This window comes from Pipra filicauda, unplaced genomic scaffold (genome assembly GCF_003945595.2).
Source record: "Pipra filicauda isolate LSUMZ 115617 unplaced genomic scaffold, ASM394559v2 scaffold28_size6257848_pilon, whole genome shotgun sequence".
In the NCBI taxonomy this organism is placed as follows: domain Eukaryota; kingdom Metazoa; phylum Chordata; class Aves; order Passeriformes; family Pipridae; genus Pipra; species Pipra filicauda.
Window position 1 is genome coordinate 1466182 of NW_024104409.1, and position 23248 is coordinate 1489429.

At 37.9% G+C, this 23248-nt stretch overlaps 1 protein-coding gene across 1 annotated transcript in view; it reads right to left on the bottom strand.

The window, feature by feature from the left end:
• Positions 1-23248, bottom strand: part of RB1 (RB transcriptional corepressor 1) — a 74557-nt gene that overhangs the window by 33967 nt on the left and 17342 nt on the right. The window contains exons 10-17 of the mRNA XM_027721351.2: positions 20211-20320; positions 18706-18783; positions 16350-16437; positions 15775-15891; positions 15022-15078; positions 14904-14935; positions 14750-14826; positions 14330-14532 (exon numbers count right to left, since the gene is read on the bottom strand). Of these exons, the coding sequence (XP_027577152.1) occupies positions 14330-14532; positions 14750-14826; positions 14904-14935; positions 15022-15078; positions 15775-15891; positions 16350-16437; positions 18706-18783; positions 20211-20320 (762 nt within the window). The remainder of the gene's footprint in view (positions 1-14329; positions 14533-14749; positions 14827-14903; positions 14936-15021; positions 15079-15774; positions 15892-16349; positions 16438-18705; positions 18784-20210; positions 20321-23248) is intronic.

The following is a 23248-nucleotide window of genomic DNA, read 5'->3' on the forward strand; positions in this document are numbered from 1 at the left end:
AAAGTCCCAGCATAGAGAAGAAATTCTGGACATTTTCCATATGCCACTGACAAATCCAAAGTTCAAAACCAGATATGCATCTCTAACATCTCAGTGAATCCCTCTCTAAAGAGCCTGTTTAATACTAGACTCCCTTTTAAAGACTGTGAGACAAAAGCCTTTAAATTACATACTGGGCTATGTTTCTAGGCTACTACTCTCACGGAGCTTGTCAAAGTTGTTACTCAGTTTGAGTGACAACTTGTTCAGCAACATCTCTGCACTACAGCAGTGAGCACCCCGGAGCCTCACCCTGGTAAAGAGAAGCTACTCAGTCTGAGATTACACAACTGCAGGGGGGGGGGGAAATAAAGAAAAAAAAATCACTGACTTACAAGCAGAACAAGCAGATAAAGTCACATGCATGAGTACTCCCCTTTAAACCAGACTTCCTTGGTGTATTAGCTTGAGTAGGCTGGAGAAGAGCAGACAGGAGGTCTTTCTGCTTTGCACTTACTCTCCAGGGCAGAAGCTTCTGCTTTTTGCAACAGCACAGTGCCACACAATACAATAGCTTTCCAACCAGCTAATAGCTTGATATCCCAAAACTATTTGAGGAAACTTTGTATTTTTTATTATTAAACTTACTTCACTCTTCCACAGGGGTGTGTGTGGGAGAACCAAATACCCTAACAAAAAAACAACACAGTCAAAAAACCATCATCTGTAATTTTGAGAATCAGGTCATTACTTGAAAAATTCCTGATCTGACTGATTTAGAAGAGGAGTGAATCTGTACCTCCCACAACAAGCTGATATAAAGCCAAGGTACCAGCTATTCAGGACTGGATGAGATTTTCTCCACCTTTTCTGGTTCTGCAACAAGATTATCCTGGAGAGTTGTGGATGGAGCAATGTTTTCACTGGTACATTCCTGAACAGATGCACTCCCTCCCTGTGCTCCTGCCTTTGATACCAACTCTCATGTCTCTCTGGTAAGGTCTTACGCTAAAATTTAAATTTAAAACCTAGATGAGGAGTTATGATCCTAATTCATGCCAAGAGCTCTCAAATAAAAAAGGCTTATATTGTCAGAGCTCCTGAGGATCTGAATGTGTTGCAACCAGTACTTCCTAAAAGTGAATTATTTTTACTCATATGCCTACACAGGGGGCATTAGGAGTTCAGTTCTAGAATCAAAACTTAAAAAAACTGTTCTTTGCAGTCTGGTTTCTTCATCTACAGAGTGCAAAAAATGCACACTTACTATAAAACTAAAAGTAAAGGAAATTTAGTTGATTTCAAGCATGTTTTTGATCTAAATCAAGGCAGGCAGACATTGATAACTAGATAATTAACCAGCAGTTTCAAAAGACAAGGAAAAAGAAACAAACTTATGATAAACACCTCAGATTCATCTCAACATATCATTGCTTCAAAAATCAAAAGATGTCCTCCCATTTTATACTTTCTATATTCAGCTTGAAATTTTAACTTCTGGTTTTTTCAGGAACAGAATACAAGTCAATTTTTTTTTCCCCCTTAGTATACATGTCTCGGATATTTAAAGAAATAACAATACCAAGTCAAACACATTTTCATACTTTTCATCCAAAAGTGTGTAAAAAAACCCACGGAAGATACTGTAGACAGATAAGGAATTCTTAACTGGAATCAACCTCCAAGTTTTCATTTCTTAAGGAGGTAACCTCAGACATAGAAATGCAAAGATTGAGAAAGACCTTTTGAGACCAGGTAGAAGATAAGAATGGCTATACTGGGTCAGATCCCAAACATTCAGCTAATCTACAGTCTTGCCTCCAACAGCAGCCAAGGTTGGATGCCTGGGGAAGAAGATAACAGTAGGAGAGGCACACAAGACTTTCTCAAGTGTGTCCCGGTCATATCTCAGGACTTTTGGGATCGGATGTATTTGTGTGTTCAGCAACATTAAAAATTTCTCTTCTGTGAGCTTCTCCTGTCTTCCTTCAAACGTGTGTAAAGTTTTTAACATTCACAGCAGTAAAAAGTTCACATTGCATATGTGTGGAGGGGGAATAAAACTAAGAAATGCAAACATCGTTTTGTTTCAAATCCACTAGTTTCATTACTGCCCCCTCACTTCTTTTGAAAGAGCCAGAGAGTACTAGATTGTCATTCAGTCTTTCCATATCACTCTTGATTAGTTGGTCTTCCACCATCTCTTGCAAATGAGAGAGTCATTTTCACTTGTAATTTCAAGCATCATCATCACCAAAGATGAAACTTTTAGAAATACACAAAGAATTCAGCTAAAATTACAGAGAACCCCGTGAGGTTCACTTTGAGACTGGTAATTTGAAAATCCCACGCAAGCACATTATCCTCTAGCCTTATTTATTCTTTCAAGTTATTTTCTAGGAGTTTTATCAATGAAGAGCAATTTGTTCATACTTTTCCAGCAGTAAATGTAATATTATAAGGTTCTTGCACCTAGGTAGACCTGTAAATCCTGACAGGTTCCCTTTTTTGCCAGACTAGGATAATTAAGACTTCTGGGTTTCTGGCATTTGAGCGTCACTGACAAAATGAAAGAGGATATGTTTCAAAAGCTAAGGCAAAATGTAAATCAGAATTATTCTAAATCTAGAAGATATAAATGTCTGGGCTGCATCGGTTATCCAATTACCAGAATGTTGAAAACATTGTATAAACACAACTGCCACTGCATTAGTACATTTACAGAATGCATTTAAGATGAATGCAAATTCAGAAAGCCAAGCTTGCACAGTCTAATACTTCTGCAAGAAGTTGGATGGAGAAGTTTGTTCTACTTGTCTAATTCTGTTTTCACACTGAAGCCTTTTGCATTTATTGCCTCCCCCCCATCCAGTTCCTGTTATACAGCTGTTTATAAAGTAAGCCCAGTTTTTCCCGTAAGAAAACTGAACTTACCACAAAATTAAACCAAACAAAATTAACCCTTCACACATCTTCTGGACTTTTATAAAACCTACCATTTTGTTGGAAAACTAAAAATTCCAGAGCTGAGAATTTAGATTTTAAATAACTCTTTTTTTCTATTTAAGAAACAGTCTCCCACTCTAGTTCTAGCAAAACTAAAAGCTGTCCTGCACTAAGACAGAAAAGTTCTCTACAGTTTAAACTTGAGAATCAAGTCACAAGCAATGACAAAGGAAGGCCTTCAGCAAGAAGTTCTTATCCTTTTACGATGAGATAAAAAGAATATTTTTCCACATACACAGCTTTAAGATTTGCCCTAACTCTACCTTTTTTAATCAGTGAGTTCCTGCCATAAAGAACAAAATTCTTAATTAACAATGCTAGCAACAGGAGGCACTCAAAATTAACGCCATTATCTTGGGAATAATATTAAGTCTATTTTAAATGAAAACAACTGTGGCTATGTTAAGTCCTCTGCTTTTCAGATGAATTCTGCAAATACTGCTGCTTTATAAAAGGAAGTCAGTTTGACAGATCAGTTGCAAGTTTTCACTCTTCTGTAAAATCATGCAACATAATAAGATCTAATAATTTTTTGAAGTTTGTCCTGGCAAGCACTTTCTAAAAGCAATTGTTTAAGTAATAAAAAATGAAGACATTCCTGGTCACCTAAGGAGTGATACTGGATTACAAAAAATTTACCATTCATCAGCAGCATCAAGAATTACACTTTACTAAAGTTGAAACCATCTATAAAAAAATCTTTGATGCTCTTATAAAGTAATGAAAAAAGTACCCAAGACATTGCAGATATTTCTTAATGGAGACATTTGTTAAGTATACAGCAAAGCATGGGAAAAAATGAGAATACAGATGGTGAAGCAAGTACCAAAATATCTGCCTTTTCAGCCCTAAGAAAAAACATGTTTCATTAATGAAATCAAATCTGAAAACTGCTGGTCTACTTGTTTGCTTGAATTATTTCACACTTCTTACGTGTGAAACAAAGTTTACCACATATACTGCACGCTCACGTTGTATTTCACATGCTCCCATGGGTGGTAAAATCAGCACCTTCTGCTATCCAGATAAGATCTGTGAGCTCCTCTGAGCTGCTGGAGGGTGCAACAGACACAGATGGAGCATGCCAAGCACAGGCTCTGGTCTGGGTAGGCTAACTCCCGAAAGGAAAGGACAGGGTGCTGACAGGCCGAGTGCTTACCCAAGCCCAGTTTAGACTAGGCAGAGTCTGTGTGAACCTCGAGTCTCTGCTCAGGGGTTCAGGAGAACACCTGGTACACAGGTCCCAAGATTAGTGGCTCCATACTCAGCTGTACCATGGGCACTTATCAGCCTGTGTCTGACCAATTCTGACATGCAATTCCAACACAAATGAAAAGCTTCAACAAAACCCAGAGGGATTACCTTTCCAGAGGATGGTGAACACTATGCCTACTTAACAGCTGTGAATAGGGGGATCCACATCCCTGACAAGGACTTTTTATTACAGGAAAGTTACCGTAAGACACATACTCAAGTGATACAAATATGTAACTGAAATACTATGTATTCATATCATATAAAAGCAGGTACAAAAGAACTTTTTCAGCCTACAAAAAACCACTTCAAAACAAACCCCACGCATTTATGCATGCAATAACTTAAAGAAAGTGCAGCAAGCAGAGAGACAAAACCTCCCTTCCAATATCATATAATTTGACAGTTTGAATTTGACATGATACTGTTATCCCCTTAAGAGCTTGAAAATTGAGCATATAGCTGGGAAAAAAAACAAACCTTCACATTAGAATGTGTGTTTGGCACCTACTTTGCTTCTTAACAGAAGCTAACTTTATCTTCTGTAGAAAGGTTAGCAAGGAAATGGCCCAAATGACACAGCAATAAGGATAGAAAGAGCAATAAAAACTTATGACAGTTATCAGAACTGTGGCTCAGATAAAACAAGCAAGACCCAAAAAACCACCAAAAACCCAAACAAAACAAAGCTTCATTCTATTCATTTCACCAGTTTTGTTGCACTACAGAGATTTATAAAAGTACAAAGTTGGAGAGCATAATCCCACACAAGGAAGAAGCAGTAGGGATACGACCTCAGAATTTAACCCAAGCATGGTTTACTTTTGTATTTAAGAAGACAGATACATCAAATTTGCCGCAATTCAACAAGATTTTACAAAACAAAAGGACTGCAAATATATGTCTCTGAATTCTATCATATTCTTCCCTCATGGGCAACCTTTAAATGTTCCTACAAAGCATTTACAATGCAGATATTACAATGTTGCAAGATGAAAAGCTGAAGTTTAAACTACCTAGAAACATAGTAGGACTAAAATGAAAGTCCTACCACCATGGTATGACCACTAAAACATTGGACAATATAAAAAAATACCAACTTGTATTCCAAGTATTCCCAGAAAGCTATTTCACTATTTCCTGTTAAAATGTTACTTATAATCAGGGCAACCTTAAGGAAAAAAAAACCTATCATATTAACACAGAGTTATTTCTCTGACTAACTCTGTACTTGGGACTGGTGTAGAGACAGGCAAGATACCTTTATACTGCACCAAGAGAGTTGGCAGCTCCACTGAGTACAGCCTATCAACCCCAGTTCCCTGTTACAGCTGTAAATCTATAACCAGAGAGATCCTAACACAGACTCTGCTTCTGTACTTACACTGGTAACTATACACGACCTCTGTGTGAACAGAAAACACAACAGTGACTATAGGCAAGATATATAGCATAAGTAGCCACCTAAAGCAAAACTGGGCATAATTACACAACTGCCTTGCTTATGTCCCCTTCATGTTGAAAGGAAGGGGAAAATGCAGTTGTGATGACTAGAATTAAGCATGTGACTCACTTCTACTAACCTTAACAGACAAACATTATAGATCTAGTTTAGGTTTGTCATTGAGACAGATGCTCTTTACAGTTAGGGAAAGTGAATAGTCCCATTGTAGAATATCTGTTTAAAATAAATAGAATGAATTGCTTTCTGGAAGTGCAGCTCTGTCTAAAGCATAGAGGGAGACTAAATATCTAAGCTACTGAAGTAGGACTCATATTCCCCTAATAAGAGAAACTCTAAAGCAGTAGATGAAGCAGAGAGAAACTTAAGTTCCTAATCAAAAAAGGCATCTAAATTTCACAGAATGAAATCTCCACATAGTTGCTGTCTCTTAGGTAATCTTTTTGGTCATGTTTGTACTTGAGTTAAAAAAGCATCTTAAGGGTTGGGCTGACTTGGTATACCTGCAACAGATAAACCCACTAACACTGTGCTAATGTAACCCATCTCTTACAGTCCTAGTGAGTGTTGTGTACACTATGTGAGTGTCTACTGAGAAGCAAACACACTGTCAACAGAGACAAAAGCAGGAAACACAGGACCTCGGCTTTAAGTGTTCTGGTTTCTCTTCCACTAGCCTAGAGGATTTGCTTGGACGGTAACACCCAAGCATGAATAACAGCTTGAGTCATCTTGATGATAAACAGGAGTGGCAGGGAAGATTTTCAAAGTGATGGTACAGACAGTGAAATCTAAAGTTCCCTGTTCTTCCTGATTTTTCAATTTGCCTTCAGCTGTTCAGGCAGATAAAAGTTTCAAGCCTCAAAAGCACAGCACGATTTCTATAAAAGGAAACTCTTCAGGAGTACTAGAAAGGCATGAGAGAAACACTCTTACACATTTTAAGTATTTATTAAAGTGTGTATACATATATATATGCTCAAAATAAAAAAGCATATAAACATAAATATATATATATTTATATTACACTACATGGTATATTCACAAATACCCAAAAACCAATCATCTTACAGACTTTCTAAGAATGTGCCCTATATGATGAAGGCAAAATCATAGAAGGTTTTCCAGCCACAGCTGCGATAACTGAGATGTCATAACCTTAAAAACATTTTTAAAAGCACATGCAGCAGAACTAGTATGATCCTTTAGCACTATCACGCCGAGCAGCAGTGGTGGTAGTGACCTCCCTCTCATCCCACATGCTTCTGAAACACATTCATGATGCAAGCAGAAATATATTTAGTATGTATGTACAGACAGAAAACCTCAAATATGTTCTCAGTTCCTTTTTGCATGTTGAAGCTGCACTCTCCTAATGTAACTTTGTTGAAAGGAGCACAGTGAGCACATGAAAAGCCATCATTTGGTGGCCCTTAGCATGTTTCATCTCTTGCAAAAAAACCCCTAGAAAATATTATATATTATCATCCATTGCAACTTCCAAGTTGAGACAGGATACTAGGTGCCCAAAATTCAGAAGACCACTGGAACTGAGTCATGTCTGCAAGAGCAATCTGTTGTCTGCAATTCCTGAGGTGCCTGTCTTTACACCAGTGAAGCTCCCTAAGTAGTTTGCACCCTGACAGTGAGCGTGCTTGCAAATGTTGTCATTCTGGATATGCCGAGCACTGTTTTTGTGCTTAAGGCTGTCCCTCATTCACAAATTGGATATTCCTATATCTGAGGAAAGGCAAAATTTAGTAGGTATGAAAGGAACAGACTAGCTTTTCCAAGAGAAGACAGCTGCTATGCAGAAACATGTACGAGTCCTGGAGCCTAGAGGAAAGACAGTGCAGGAACACATGACTCATTTGCCAGCACTGCAGTCACTCATGTGGTTGAACCCATGGCTGCATCTGTGGTTGGCAACACGAGCCACAGCATGTCCTAAGGCCTCAAGGGCAAGTGGCAAAGCACAGCTTGCACCCACATGCACCGCCACTAAACATTCACCATTGCTAATCCATACCAGCAGCTGAAAATAGTCCCTGAGCTGCATTATGCCCCAAATCTTGCCTAGGCATTGTCCAGAGGAGAGCTGACAAATGCCAAAACAGGCCAGGGAACACAATACCAATGAAACATCACTGATGACATGGTAATCACTGATGTGGGGCAATATTCAAGCCCAAACTATTGTCTCTTTAAAGTCGGTTGCACAGACTCAGCCCCAAACACCTAGTCCTGGCCACATGACCTTACTTGGCTGTCTATCAACAAGATTTTAGACTCATTCTTTTAATACAACAGTAAACAGCTTATTCAGTAACCTAATGTATAAAATGTTGACAGTATGACCATTCCTATTTCTTCCTGTTTTAAAAAGAATTACATAAAATGTTGAAATCAAAGAGGTCTTCAAACTGCATGCAGACACCTATCTCTAGAAGAGCTGTAGGACTTCAGACAAACCCTACAGAAATCTGAGAAGCATACACACCACAAGAAAATGTACTAACTCCCTTTCCTAGATGCTCAATTCCTCCTTACAAGTAGCACAGAAACATAACTTGAAATTGTACACTGCAGCCAGCGAAATAGGCACTAAGTACTCAGGTACAGCGAGCTCCACAATAACTGTGTCTTGTACAACCAAACACTAGGAAGCTGCCTGTACTATACCAAAGTACCAAGGAGTACTTGCTGACCTGTAATTGCTCATAGCTTTACCTGACCTGGATTTAACATTTGTTACACAAATCTTAAACATACCTATTTAATATTTTTCTCCTTACTGCATGATCAAAGTCAGTCTGCCGTTATTTCAGCTCAGTGAGTTTGTCATATAAATGTAATAATGTATTCTTTAGGAATACACAGTTTTCATCAGGATGGCATTTCTGCCGCAATGAGCTGCATCATTTAAAACCAACAGAAGTCTTGTGGGATGAGATATAAACATTAACTACATAGTTAGTTGACAAATACTTATTGCAAACACTGAGTTATGTTAAATCAAATATACGTGATAAAACAGTACTGCAGATTTCATGGCAAATGTTGGACTGACAGTAGAAATCACAGAAAAGAAGTAGCTAATAAAGGAGAAGCATCATGGAGCACAGGTTAGGCAATGCTACGTGGAAAAAGTTATAAATAAAGCAAAGCACACTTGTCTACTGCTGATCATATTTTAACCATTAAGAGAAGTAACTTCAGAGAGCCATTTTCATCTTGCATCAGTCAGTAAAACGCCAAAACACATTACAACTCTAAATCGCAACATATGTCAATACTGATGTTCGTTCTTCCTTTTAAAAATACAAACACTAATTAGGACAGCAAGTGTTAAAGACCAATACAGCCAAAGAAGGCTACAGTATGAACAGCTGCAGTGCAATGCACTGACTTAGTTCAACATCTGTTTGTTACTCACACAAAAACAAACATCAAAAGATAGCAGACTAAATCAAGCTGCAAATGAAATCCCTTTTGCCTGCCACAGTGGACCTTCGTGCTCTGTTCTGGGCTGTTGTGGGCTTGCAGAAGGTGGTGCAGCTGACCTCATCCCTGTTAACAGCAAAAGCTACCACATAATCTTCTAAAACTGCAATCCTATGAGGAATACCCCTTGACTCCTAGCACTCATGTAGATGAGTTAACAAGTTAACATTCTGCCATCTGTAGAGCCTAACAAAAAAAGTGTGGAGTGCTTCTTTCTCTAATCCCCCTTACTGGGTTGGCATAAATTACCTTATCTTTAGACAAGGCTGCAGTTTGCCTGCAACTCCAGTGCAGAAGAACAAGACCCTTTCACTACCCCAGTACTGGGCAGCTGAACCCTGACAGAGCAGAAGGGCTTTCCATATCTTGTGTTGGGCCCACCAAAAGCTGGCTTGCAGAGAAAGTATTCTGTAGCATGGCCCAAATTATTTTAAGTATGCCAAGCGTGATGATTTAGAACATGTGCATGCTCCACACTCTCCACTTACTGAACATGTGAAAGGGCATTTGCAGGAAGAACATTCTCTAAGCAGCAGCATGAAAAATTTAACACCCTGCTTGTTCCTCCCCATTCAGAGCTTGTGAGCAGAATGGAAGCAGAGAGGAAGGGAAATACAACTAGATTGCTTTGCAGATACAGATAACAAAAATCACAGGTGTTTACTTTCTTGAAGGACACAGCAAAAACCCAAAAAAACCCCAAACCCAAACTTAAGTCACACTGAAACAAATGCATTTCAGATATTATAGACATTTCACTCAAAATAGACTGAAAAATTATAGACTTTGTGTTTGATTTGCTTGCACCGAAAAACAGCTCTTCCTTGTTTATTCCCAACACAGTGTAGCAAACAGCAACACTTTAGTCAAAGATGTGACACAGCAGTTGACAGGGCTTTCTCTAAGGGAAATTCAGATATTCTGGAATTTGTTCACACAATCTTGAGATATTCAAAACAATTACTTTTTTGGCTGGCCAAAAGAGAATTTGACAGAATGATGGAAAAGGCTGAGCATGAGCTTCCAGGCTGGCAGGTAACGATGCCGAAAAACTTGGTATGAAGAACTGCTCAGAGACCTTGTATCTTTAAGCAGCAAAGGCATTTATTTGCAGCATTGGGAGCGAGGCAGGTTGTCCTGCACAAACTCGCTCAAAGGCACCACACAAAATCAAGGTTTTTATGCAGTCTTACATATATGATTACTTGCATATTCATATGATTGCAACACCTACTATACATATTAATGATAGGCGGAGTCTAGGCAGAGCTTAAGGCAGTGCTTCTCTTGGCACTGAATTTCAGGGGTACATCTGGCCTTCAGCCTCAAGTTGGGGGTCTTTTTCTCATCTTTCCCATTCTGACCTTCTTACCTTTCCATTGTTCTTGCCCTAACTACTGAAGCTTGCAGAAAGTCTTGGCTCCAAGCCTTTTTCTTCTATTCAAATGTCTACCTTATCCTAATTTATTATCCCTAGGTTCATTGTATAGCATTCTTCTAGGTTTAGGTCCAGTGAACAGAACAGAAGGGCTCTTTGGTAGCACAGGCAGAGCAGGTGTTGGGGGGGGGCTTTTAACTCTTTTAGGGCTGGCTCTTGTTTCAGTAATGAGCTATCCCTTTCACGGGAAACAGATTTCAATTATGGCAGGGTTTAAATCATATTTATAGAAATATGATAAAAATGAGCAAAGGCTATCATCATCTTTGAGTCTAAAGTAACTTCAGTTCCCTATATTTAAAGTTATGAAATCAAAATAACTAGCACAAATGTTCTACAGTAAAGAAATAATACTGTACAGTATATTTCTATTTTGCAACTAAAAGTTATGCAGCATTATCAACATATTCTTAACTGATCTCCACATAATCTGTCTTTGGAAGCATCAAAAACTCACTGGTAAATATCTGAGTGGGTAAATGGGGCTTCTCCTTTTCAATAAAAGGTTCAATAAAAATTTAAGGAAAAGGAAGTACTTTTCACATGATTTAGTCAATATGTATTTGCCCCGTTTTAAAATCAAGAATTATTGAGAAGAACCTTCAGCAGTTTTTCACCCTTTATTTTGTCTGGCCACGCTTTTTTCTTTTTTTTTTTTAGTTAAAAGAAAGGATGACCTAGAAAAGTTTTATTTCCTTCCTAAAGCACAGACGGCCAAGTCAGCTAGCTATGCAAAAGCAATAAACATATTCATAATGACTAGCTAAGGAGTAATATATTATCTTCAGATACCAGTAAGAAATCTCACATTCATTTGATACAGCTTTCAAAGTCAGCTAAAGGTCAGATGCACTTAAGACTTTTCTTCAGGGAAATTATGCAAGGCATTTTTCCTCACAAAAGCTCTGTGACAAGTAAAACTACAATAAATTCAAGCTATTCTGTATTAAAATGCTCAGTCCTTTTAAATCTCTATTGAAGTCCTGCTTCCTAAAGCAGTCAGGAGAATGAGGAAAGACTGGATAAAACCAGACCTGACTCTCCAAAAAACAGACAAGCCTTGTAATGAAATGCACTACCTGGGGGGGGGGGCAAGAACAAAACAAAAACACATGGTAAATAAGTAGGGTTATTTACCCTACTTATCAGAGCTGCATTATGCAAATATTTGTAAATAAATATTTTTCAATAGTTTCTATTCTTATTTACCAAGCTAGATTTTTTTTTTGCATAAGCTTTACTCATTCCATGCTTTTCATTTTAACACTTAAAAAAATACATTCTCTAACCATACAAGCAAACTTGAACCTTCTTGACGATTCCATCTTCCTCGGACTATCATTGTTTAAAATTAACCCAAAGCAATCAGTTACAGTGAGACATTCTTTATAAGTAAGAAGGCATGTGACTTTTCTCTCCTCCTTTATCAAATGTTTGGAGGTTAAGAGGTATTTACTGGTATGAACTACACTTCTCTAACTGCCTACCCATTCTTGAGGGAATTGCTAATTAAGCAGACACTTGTAAACCTTGTACACCACTAGATGGAAACAATATCCAGGTAAAGAACTGCAGAAGAATACAGTAAACCATTCCTTTTTTCACTAGTTGAGCCTTTCTGGGACACCTCAACAGCCTCATAAGTCAACCACAGCAGCATTCTCTCCTGTTTCTAATAGGTTAAGTGTTTCCAGACAAAACCAGTCAATATTTAGATGAGAGGAAGGGGTGGATTTTCTGCCCTAGAGGACTCATGGCTCTCCGTTTCTATGTGGGGCCTCAGTTCCTTTGCTGCAGGGACCCAGAGACTCAGTAAGACATTTTAGCACAGATAACATTTCACTACTACTCCTCTCCTGAGCCACCACTAAACACTCTGCTGTTCACAATTCACAGCCCTTCCCTCATGGGTAGCCAAAGGAGGCAGTGGAGGACAGCACTGAACCTTGGGGTGCCTGTCCTGGCTGCCACAGCTGGCTTCAGCTTTTGAGGAAAACCTACTGTGCCCTCTAGTGCCAAGCCCCCAACAATAGGAGACATTGTCCTGAGCTTGGGGAGACCCAGGTGAGACATGACATGTAGGTCAGTGAAGCAGTAGGGCCCTTGGATGCATGTCTTGCACATTCCTTTTTATTCCCTCCACTAGGCTCCACTCCACATATTTTGCTAGCACTAGGTGATCATTATAGGTCCCTTCCAACTGAACTATTCCATGCTACTAACACTCAAATCAGCTCTATAAGCCACCCCCACCCCAAAACAGTACCAAACATACACCTCTAGAAGCTCAGGAAGAGAGATCCAATACATTAAAGCAAAGCACTGCAAGTTTCTTAAAATACTGTCTGCCTCTTAAAATACTGCCTCCTTCTCCATTTCTGTAGGTTGTGATAAAAAGAATTCAAGGGCTTTCAGGTCATCTTATTCAAAAAAGAGCGAAACCACTAAGAAATTTCCACAGCAATGCAGAGGCAATGTGCATTTCCCAAGACATCAAACATACAAAAATGTTAAAAGGGAAAAATTTACACTCTGGTACAGCAGCTGTAGCACTGCACTAGAAATCCTGGGGTGCATACAGTGTTGTGGTGATGAGCGTGGAGCTGGAGACACAAGTCTTGGCTCCCCCAGTGAAAAGGTCACTTTTACAACAGGGCATATTCAAAGAGCCACGTGTGGCCACTGACTTTGTCAGCAAGGAAAATCGAGTAGCAAGGGCTGGTAGGCAAAAGGTGGTCCACTAGATTCACTCTGAATCAAGTCAATTAGTTCCATACTACCCTGAGGTCAGCATGCTTCTCCTGGGCTAGATGGGGCTCTCACTGCTCAGGCCAACAACACTCCTTGAATCCGGGAGTATAACCCCACTGCCTGGTAAAGTATCACCCATACTAGAAAACTGTTAACTTTACACTCTCAAGTCATACACAAACCAAACACAGATTACCCTGAAAACTCACTTCATGATTAAACTATTCCATTAGCTATGGCATACCATATTTTTAAACTTTCCAGAACTAGAAGATATGAGATGGGCTCTTAAATGGTTGCATTATGTCTCTCTGATCAAAATTACCAGTCTCTATAGTCTCATGTTTTGTGGCATAAATAGCATATTTCTAGTTTATAAGTAACAAATAATAAAAAGAACAATATTTGATTTACTGAAATCCAGCCAAAAAAACCCAACCTTCCAGCACTTTACTGTAACGGTATCCAAAAATACCAAAGTGACTGAAGCACAAAGGACAGTGCAAAACAATATTTTAAGTACTATTAACAAACACATCAGACGCCCAGAACTAAGGCCCTTTTGCCAAGTAGGAATAGCAACTGGGTAAAAATTAACTTTCAAATAAAAGCATAGAATTTATTGCCTTGACTTTGGTACAAAAACACTGTTTAAGGTTATTTGGCCTTATAATCCATGTCAGACTAGTAAGATGATGTTGGCTTACAATCACATAAATCAGCAGAGTTATGTTGACTCCTTCCTCTGATATACTCCTTTTTTCCCAAAACCTGAAGACATGGCAAAACTGATCCTGTTTTCCTCTTGTAATTTATTTTTCTAGAAATAAATCTCAACAAGACCACAACCTTAATTTTATAGAGTTGAGTGTGATTTCTTTTTTCAAGGTATGCATATTATACAAGGGCAAATACTACTTTAAAGTATTACTTACAGATTGCCAAGCAAGAGACTCCATAATTCGATGTTCACAGCGTTCTAGATGCTTTATCATTTCCCGTGTTAGGCTTGGCTCTGCTCTAATAAAGCTTTCGATCACCTTGTAGAAGTCAAAAGCTTTTAAATCAAATACATTAAGAATCCATGGGAAAGACAAGTCTGTTTCAGCACTGGTACCATCACTTTGTGAAGCATTTCCTGAAGGGAAAATGGACTAAAATTATCACGAGTATTAAATTCTTTCACTTTTAATGTTTTTTCCTTTTTTGCATTTATTGAATCATTGCTAGTTCAGACATTTCTGTGAGTTGGTTTTTTGTTTCTTTTTGCTATTTACTCTATTTTATATATTAGAACAGATGGCAATAATTATCAATAAATAACAATGCTATTTAGGACCTTAGATTTAACTTACTGCCATATGTAGCCATGACAACCTCAACAGCACACGCCAGCAGAGATGTGTGGAAGATGTTATCATTCAGAAGTGTGCTAAAGAGAAAGGAAGTTATTAGTACTTGTCCTAAGGCTAAAATAGCACACTTCAATAACAAGTTAGGGGCAAGTACCTGAAATTCTGCACTGAGAGGCGCTCTTCCTCCTGAAATATATAAACCAGGCCAAACTGGTGAATATTCTTAGTATTTCTAAATGCACTGAGTACTAAGCTACCAGCGTTAAACTTACCGACTTCAGCATAGACTCCATTACTCTGTAATAGAGACGTACTCCAAGCTTGTATCTCTGTTAGAAGAAGAAAATCAAGAGTATTACAAGAAGTTTTAACGGACTACAACAGGCAGATTCTTGTGTTTTAACAGTGCAGAACATGTCCAGTTTTTGACAGAGCCACTATAAAGAAGGGATGCCCCAGTTCCATTTGCCAATAAGACTGCAGATGCTTCAAAGTACTAAGGCGTGTGATTACCCCAACCACGTGAAAACTTAACCAAGTGTAATAACATAAACTGTGTCCATGTTGATTCACTGCTAACAGGATAAAAAGCAGGGTTGACAGACAGGAAGGAGACTGTCAAATACAAACTTGGTTGGATTTATTTTCCAAAATCCTTGTTGAAAGCACAGCTGCCCTACTGATTTTATAAGGAAGTGAGTCACCTTTTGCTGTTTTAGGCCAAGTTACCTTAACGAATGCCAACAGATGTTTCACTAAATGTATTTTGCCCAGCAATTTTCCCATTCTTCAATAAAGGATTTCCAACATATTTCCACCTGGTTCATATTGCTCCTTATATATTTAGAGGAATTTAAATATCTTTACAGTGCTTCAGAAAAAAATACTCATCAATTTGAAAAGAATACTGTTACTTTTTATCATTAGTGATCTGCGTTGAATGAGGACAGCCATTAATGCAGGTCTCACATTAGCTGGTACTAACAGTGTTCAAATGAGTAACCCTCAATGCAAATGCTACTTACCTGTGAGCCAATTTCAGCCCATCCCTGTCCAACTGCTTCAGCAAATTTCTTTTTGAAGATGTGGTCAAGACTTTCTACTCTTTTCAGGATACCATCGTGAGGGTTCACTGTGCAATTCTAATAAAGTACATGCAGCAGAGTAGGGAAGGAAAGGTAAAGGAAAGACATTTTACTTCAAAGTAATTTTAATGATTTAATCCTGCTTTACTTTGTAATACCTCTCAATCAGCTTGCCAGCATAAATAAAAGTGGAGTATTTGAAAGAAAAGAGTACATCATCTTCTCTCCTTTTTAAACCCACTTCTTCTTCCATGCAGTATGGACATAAATTAATTTTAATATTTAGTGCAGTAACAAAAATAAAAAAGCACTTATAAGGTTCCAGTACACATCAGTTAGAAGTGCTTTCTAAAACAAGTAACTACATGTAAATCATTCCAATTAAAGTGTACTTCTTCAAAAACTGGTTGTTATTAAAGGAGCTTCCAAAATACGTGCATAAGATCTACAGGTGTATATTTTAGTTGAGTGGTAATTCCAAGAATCTTTCACAAAGCTTCCTTGTAGTAACTTACATTAAAATATGTGATGAGAGTATCTGATGGTTTATCAGGTGCTGAGTTTAAAATCATAATCAGTTGCTGAATGTTATTCATTGCCGCTCTGGAAAAATACAATAAAATGCATACTAAACATTAGGGTTGGCATGACGGTTTGCAGAAACTGAACAGCAATTCTACCAAAAAAAAAAAATTATTTTAGTTCTCACTCCAGTTATCAAACAACCTGCTAGGGAAAACTGTTGCACTGTGTTAACTATTGTGAATTCTAATAATGTTTTTAATCCAATAATTTAATTGTTTACTTATGGATTGCAATAATTTTAATAACCAAAAGAATTAGTGTACGCATTTCTCTCTTAACACCTAAGAAACAGTTTGATTCTTCTATGGTATTGTTACTTTCTGAACTTTTCATTCTGGTTTTTGGTGGAGTTGTGTGTTTGCCTGTTTTAAATTTCTGTCATTTAACCTCAATTTGGCTCACATCACCAGACAAATAAATGTAAAAGGAAGAAAAATGTGTTCAAACATTATTATTGTAGCGGTGCAAAGATGTAATTTTCCTTAATCTATTTTCAGAAGGTTTTGGTAAAATTACTTCTGTCAGAAATCTACTAATGATAAGGAAAAACATAAGGACAGTGGAAAAAAATAAAAACACACAACTGATTCTCATTATGCTTTGAACTAGTACTTACACTGATTTTTTTTATGTTACTTTCTATATAAATGACCTGATACAAATCCACTGATAAAAACTACTAGATTCTCTCCAGTTTTAGGGGGCTTTAAAGCAGATCTTAAGTGTCTAAGTTCAGAAATATGACACCATAAGAAGAATCAAATTAATAAGTATGGTGCTTTCAGGATATCCTATGGGGGTTCTGTTTAATCAGGGAGAGTTAATGATACACCTTCCACTTTATGCTGGTGATCTAATATTTGCTGCCATCTACTGACACTTCTGTGGTTTTATGAAAAACAGTTACTACAGCCCAAAATCAGTGCTGGTGAATAGGCCTTCATGTGAATTGCCTTAAATGGCAACAGTTATGGAAAACTCGGAGCAAAGCCCAAGTGTGGATGGGGAGAATCTAAATATCTCACTAGTCCTTCTCTCAGATCAAAGTCAGTTTAGCATATTTCAAATTCTTAACAATGCAGAAACTTCATACTCTGGACTTTCTTCGTGTCAAGAACTTCCTTTCATGTCAAGAACTTTAATGATGCATCTTTCACAGTATTAGAGGGCTTTAATTCTACTGTAATTGAAAAGTGTCAATGTCTATCTATAATTGTCAAAAATGGGATTTGTTGCTGTCAATGACCATCTTATTAGTCATAGGTGGTCTAGTTCCTGACATCACACATTCGGTCTGGGAACCAAAAGGCAAACTGATTCCTTTGTGGCTAAAAACCATCACTGGCAGTTAAAGATTTGAAGCATAAAACTAAAAGGGACCACAAGGCAATCAAATAAAGCCTTTCGCAGTTTGAGGCAATTAGAAGTTCTTCTATATACTGATAAATAGTTATCTCAGCTCATGTCTCCTTTTATTATTTTTATGAAGGAGCTTTTCAGAACTTTGCTGCTCTTTTGGCTAGAAAACAGTTTCTGCAAATGGCATCAAGCAGATTTATAGTGGATGCACAAGCCCTGAGCCTAATTTATTCTTTTCCAAGCAATTTCCACTGCAGAAGTATTATTAATAAAAACAAAAATTATTTTACTTATTTGAAAAAACTGAAATAATAATAAAGGGTACAGTATTTTAACTTCTCTATAGCATGTTAAAATGAAAGGAATTTATACATCAAGCGCAGAACAAAAATTCACTGTTTGATTTCCTTAAACCTGACACCTTAAGAATGACTACCTGTGAGGACACTTCTCTGCCTACATAGCACATGGCATTGCCACCACACATCTGATTGGTTCTTGAGTGTTCGGGAATTTCTAAGCACAATCAGGCAAAAACACACTGATTTTGTCAAAAAATTATGTGGCACGAGGGAAAAATTGTACATGCAAATCTCCTTTCCTTTGGTTAACTGAATTCAAGTTTGCAGTTTTTCTGCATTTGATTACAGATCAAACAATCTCCAATTAATACTACATTTCTAACACATCTGTCCATTTTCCCAATTGAACGAAGTATGTTGGCACTCTGAAATGTTCATCTTCCCAATACAGGAAAAATATCAAAAGTAAGTACTCTGAAATGCTAAATCTTCCCATATAGAAAAAAATAATACTAAAAAGCCAAAGATTACAGAAGAAATGTGTGTGCATAAACAGTTTGGTATCACAAAAGGAAGCCAGAAAATAGAGAGCTAGGGTAAAACACCTTAAAAGAAAAACTCATACCGAACAGGAGTCTGTGGAAGTATAGGACTAATTTCCTCCTCTGGACTGTTTTTCAGTGGTGTCCTCTCCAACTGTGAGCTACAGAAATGGAAAACAAACTTATGCAGAACTAATGTAATCCAAAACCCAATGTTTTCTATAACAAGTTATTGATCCAAAGAGGCAACTGTGGAACATATTTTTAGAAGATCTAGATGTCCAACCACTCCAGTTGTTTAAGCAATGTAATTTAAATTCCCAAGTATATCTGTATATATGCTTTAAGCAGGATGTTAGCCTAGATGACCTCCAAAGTTTTCCTCTTTTTCCTTTTCTAGAATTCTATTTACAAACAGCTTAATTTATACATAGAGATGATATTACTTCCTTTTTAATTCAATTTTAAATGAGTGTATTTTCCTAGTATATATTCAGGCTCACACAGTGAGCTCACATCGAATTATGGAAATGTTGAACTGTTAGGAATCACTGGAATTTAGCTGTATAACTAAAAAAGAAATCAAACAGAATCATAGAATACTTCTGGTTGGAAGGGTCATCTAGTTCAACCTCCTGCAATGAGCAGGGACATCTTCAACTAAATCAGGTTACTTAACCTCACCTTGAATGTTTCCAGGGTTGGGCATCCACTACCTCTCTATGCAACCTGTGCCAGTGTTTCACTACCCTCATAATAAAACACTTTTTCCTTCTATCTAGTCTAAACCTACCCCCTTTCAGTTTAAAACTATCACCTCTTGTCCTATTACAACTATTAGGCTCTGCTAAAAGAAGTCTGTCCCCACCTTTATTGTAAGTCCCCTTCAGGTACTGGAATTCTGCTCTAAGGTCTCCCTGGAGCCTCCTTTTCCCTAGGCAGCAAAACCCCAACTCTCTCAGCCATCCTCCATAAGGAGAGGTGCTCCAGCCCTCTGATCATTTTCATGGCCCTCCTCTGAGCTCACCCCAACAGCTCCAGGGAGTGTGCCTGGGCGCACACTGTTTATTCTGCTAAATCATCTGTCCCATGCAAACTACCATTTCCCAATTTGTGGATACAGGTCAGAAGTCAGAAAGGGCTCAAGGTCACTCCCAGTAGGTAGTTTCCAAATGCCACCATCCATTTCCAGGAAGGAGAATGTGGACAGTGAGGTCCCAGGCCATTTCACGCCAGTTGGCTCCAGAGCCATAACATTGCCTCTGGTACATCTAACCAACAAGCATGACATGGCTTCTGACTCCTCCTTACAATTCCTCAGCTCTCCCTGGATGACAGGGCCTTGCATACAGTAAGAGTTAGAGCAGAGTTTCTAAATCATTTTATGGTAGAGTCACAGGCAGATGTTTTTTAATTATTTAAGTGATAATGTAAAGCAAGGTTGGTTATGCCAGAAATACCTTAGTTGAATGACAAATGTAGAAGGTCAACAGGACACAGAGATCTCCGTTTATAACACAAGGGGGCAGAAAGCAACACAAGTTCAAATTTTCTATTATAAAGTGAAAGCAGTAAAAAGAAATATTACCATGCTACGACATCAGGCTGTAGAGTTTCATCGTGATTCAGAAATAATCTTGCATCTATATCTTTGTTTTTGAGATAGAGCTCGTCATACTGTTTCAAGATAACTTCAACCTCAAAAAAAATTGGAAAAACCCCAAATTTATTTTATAGGAACAAGTTTGACAATTTATTGAAAAATATGTTAGTCTTACCTCATAAATACAACACTGAAATGCTAAGAGAATGCCCTTGTAGCTCACAAAGTTAGTTCTTATACAACAATTGAAACACACCCAGAGGAAAATGATTGTTTATAAGAGAAAACAATCCAAGATCTTTTGGAAGAAACGTAGGTCTTGACAGGGTAGAAGACCTAAAAATAGCTATAATGGGAAACAGATCTGCAAACCTTTCCTTCCAGAAAAGAGGGGTGTCTCCAGGAGCAGGAAATATGAAACGCTTGTTCTTAGAACAGCTGTTGGACAATCAGTTTGGTCCATCTCTGATGGTTTGGAGATGGAGGCCAATGCTCAAACTCAAACATTCTTGTTCTAAGATATTCCCCATTTCATACTAATATATTTGTAGTGGTGTAGTTCTTAAGAGATGTGCCTATTTCTGCAAAAATACAGACATTTCAAATCCACTTTTTTGTTCTTTAAATAACTGTTAAAAGTTCCTTAGTTGATTAGATCCCAGAGTGATATGACTTCATGTTGCTAGGAAAAGTTGGTTGGATTTTTTGGATGGTGTGATTTTTTTGGGGTTTTTTTTTGTGGTTTTGTTTGTTTATTTTTAATTATTATTATTTTTATTTTTTAATTGATTAGCATTAACTTGAAGTCTGCATTTTTTCTTTAATCTAGGCCTCCACTTCAAATCTGCTGCTGTGCTCCTGTGGAAGTAGGCAGCCACCTCAATTATCTGTTCCCTGAGCCCTTAAACATATTAAATGATGCTGTGCTCTGGCAAATTCCTGTTAGAAAAACAGGCAACAGTGCATATGAACCAAATTAGTCCCCTCTCAGCCCCAAGAGAGAGAGAAAGCTGCAAGTATCTCCTACACAGCTTTGCTCCTCACCCTCTCCTTTTACCTTCACCAATTGGGTTTGTTCCAAACCGATATCACAGTTAAAATTTTGAGATGAGGACCACTAAAAAAGATTATATTTCAATTTTCATTATCACTATCTTTTGTATTTAAAAAGTTAACTTTATTTTTATTATTTTCCTAATGGTTTATGCATTCTTTTTATCTAAAATATTTCAGTATTTCATAAACTTCTAGAAAAAACAGCAGCTCTTCGACAAAATGGCTGTACTGGGATAACTGGGAAGAAACCTTCAGTCAAAAATAAGAGTTCTGCATGAATCTATTCAACAGTGCATAAAGCCTGACCAACAAACACTAAAGACAAAATACTAAAGACAAATGAAATACCAACATTAAGCCTCAAAGGCTTTTCTTGCTTTGGAAGTAATATTAAAATTTATCAAAAGTTCAGTGTTTTTGTTATGAAAATGAAAGTGAATTTAAATGTGCCACATTACTAGCTATTGTACAGATGATGTCAGCTATGGGGATGGTTAACTGGATTACGCATATGAACCAAATATCTCTGAAATACAGCTGCAACCTTCTGCTTTGCCACTCAAGGTGCTCAAGTTTCAGGAGCAAGGATAATGTGACTGGATTTTCCTTCAAATGCATTGTTTTATAAAATTTTCACCAGCAGAGCCTTAATACTTTTGACACTATGCTTAAATTGAGCACCCTTGGATGAAAATCCTCTGATTTGAGAACAAGCTGTTTAATGACCTTTGCCTGGAAGTTCATACGGGGTTTCCCAGCTATATATACACACACAAATTAAAAAGTCTAAACAGGCTACTGATACCCTGAAATTAATTTAGGAAGAGATTAAGATCTTCAGTGGGTCTTGTACTTCGTTCCCCACCGAACACACTATGAAACTGAACAGAAGATACACCTTGCTGAACCCTGCAGACTTAGCAGTCTGATAAGCTTCAGAGTTGCTTGTTTTCAGGTTACCACATCTATTGGTGACACACACCTAGACCTACTCTTTCAAGAACGATGAAAGGAAAACACATTGCAAGAAGTTACCTATTACGGTGCACTCTTGGATGCAATTGTATAGAGGTAATCTGCATCCAGGCTACAGCTCGGCAAGATGAAAATAATTCTGCATGGACACAGCAGGCCAAACTCTGCCAAGTTGTGAAACCGAGCCTAACCTTTTAGATATCTTTCCAACATCACTACAGTAACATGTCTCATTTATATTTAAATTTAGGTATGTAATTTAAGACTGTTTGCATTTACAGAGTGACTTCAGAAACCTAATATTGTAATAGTTGTGTTTTAGATAACAGCCTTACCGAGATCATGGATATACAATGCTTATGTCATGTTTTGCTTTGAGCAAAAGCACTGGTTTAGCCTCAGGAGATTCATTTCATGGCTAGGCTTCGCGAACGAAGATTTGGGAAGGCTCTATCCACATTTGCTACAGGCACGCTGGTGGCTAATGAGGCCAATACGTGACAGACAAATCCGATTGCAAAAGGCACAGCAGAAAGACTCCTTAGATGGTGTATTCTGCAATACACGGTTCTTTCTGCGTTGCCTTTTCTCCTCGAGGGAGATCCTGCGTGTGTTCTCAAAGGAGACAGCTGTGTTATAGATGGTGTGTCTCCAGGCCTCCCGATTTGAGGCCAGAATAGACCAGTTATGGTGATCAATATGGCCAAGGCTGAGATGTTGTTTCAGGGAGTCCTTGTATCTTTTCTTCGGGGCTCCTCTCATGCGGCAGCCAGTGGCAAGTTCACCGTAAAGCATATTAAATTCAAATATAACAGCTAAACATACTTCATGAATACTGGAATCCCTGCTAAGCCACATTCCTAAAAAACAACGCATTTTGCTAGATGATTTTAGAATAACCTATTAGAACTTCATCAACGTGTAAAGGGAATCTTAAGCAATCTGGCATAAGTAAAGAACTGTTGTTGGTATTGGGTTTGTGTGGCCAGGTT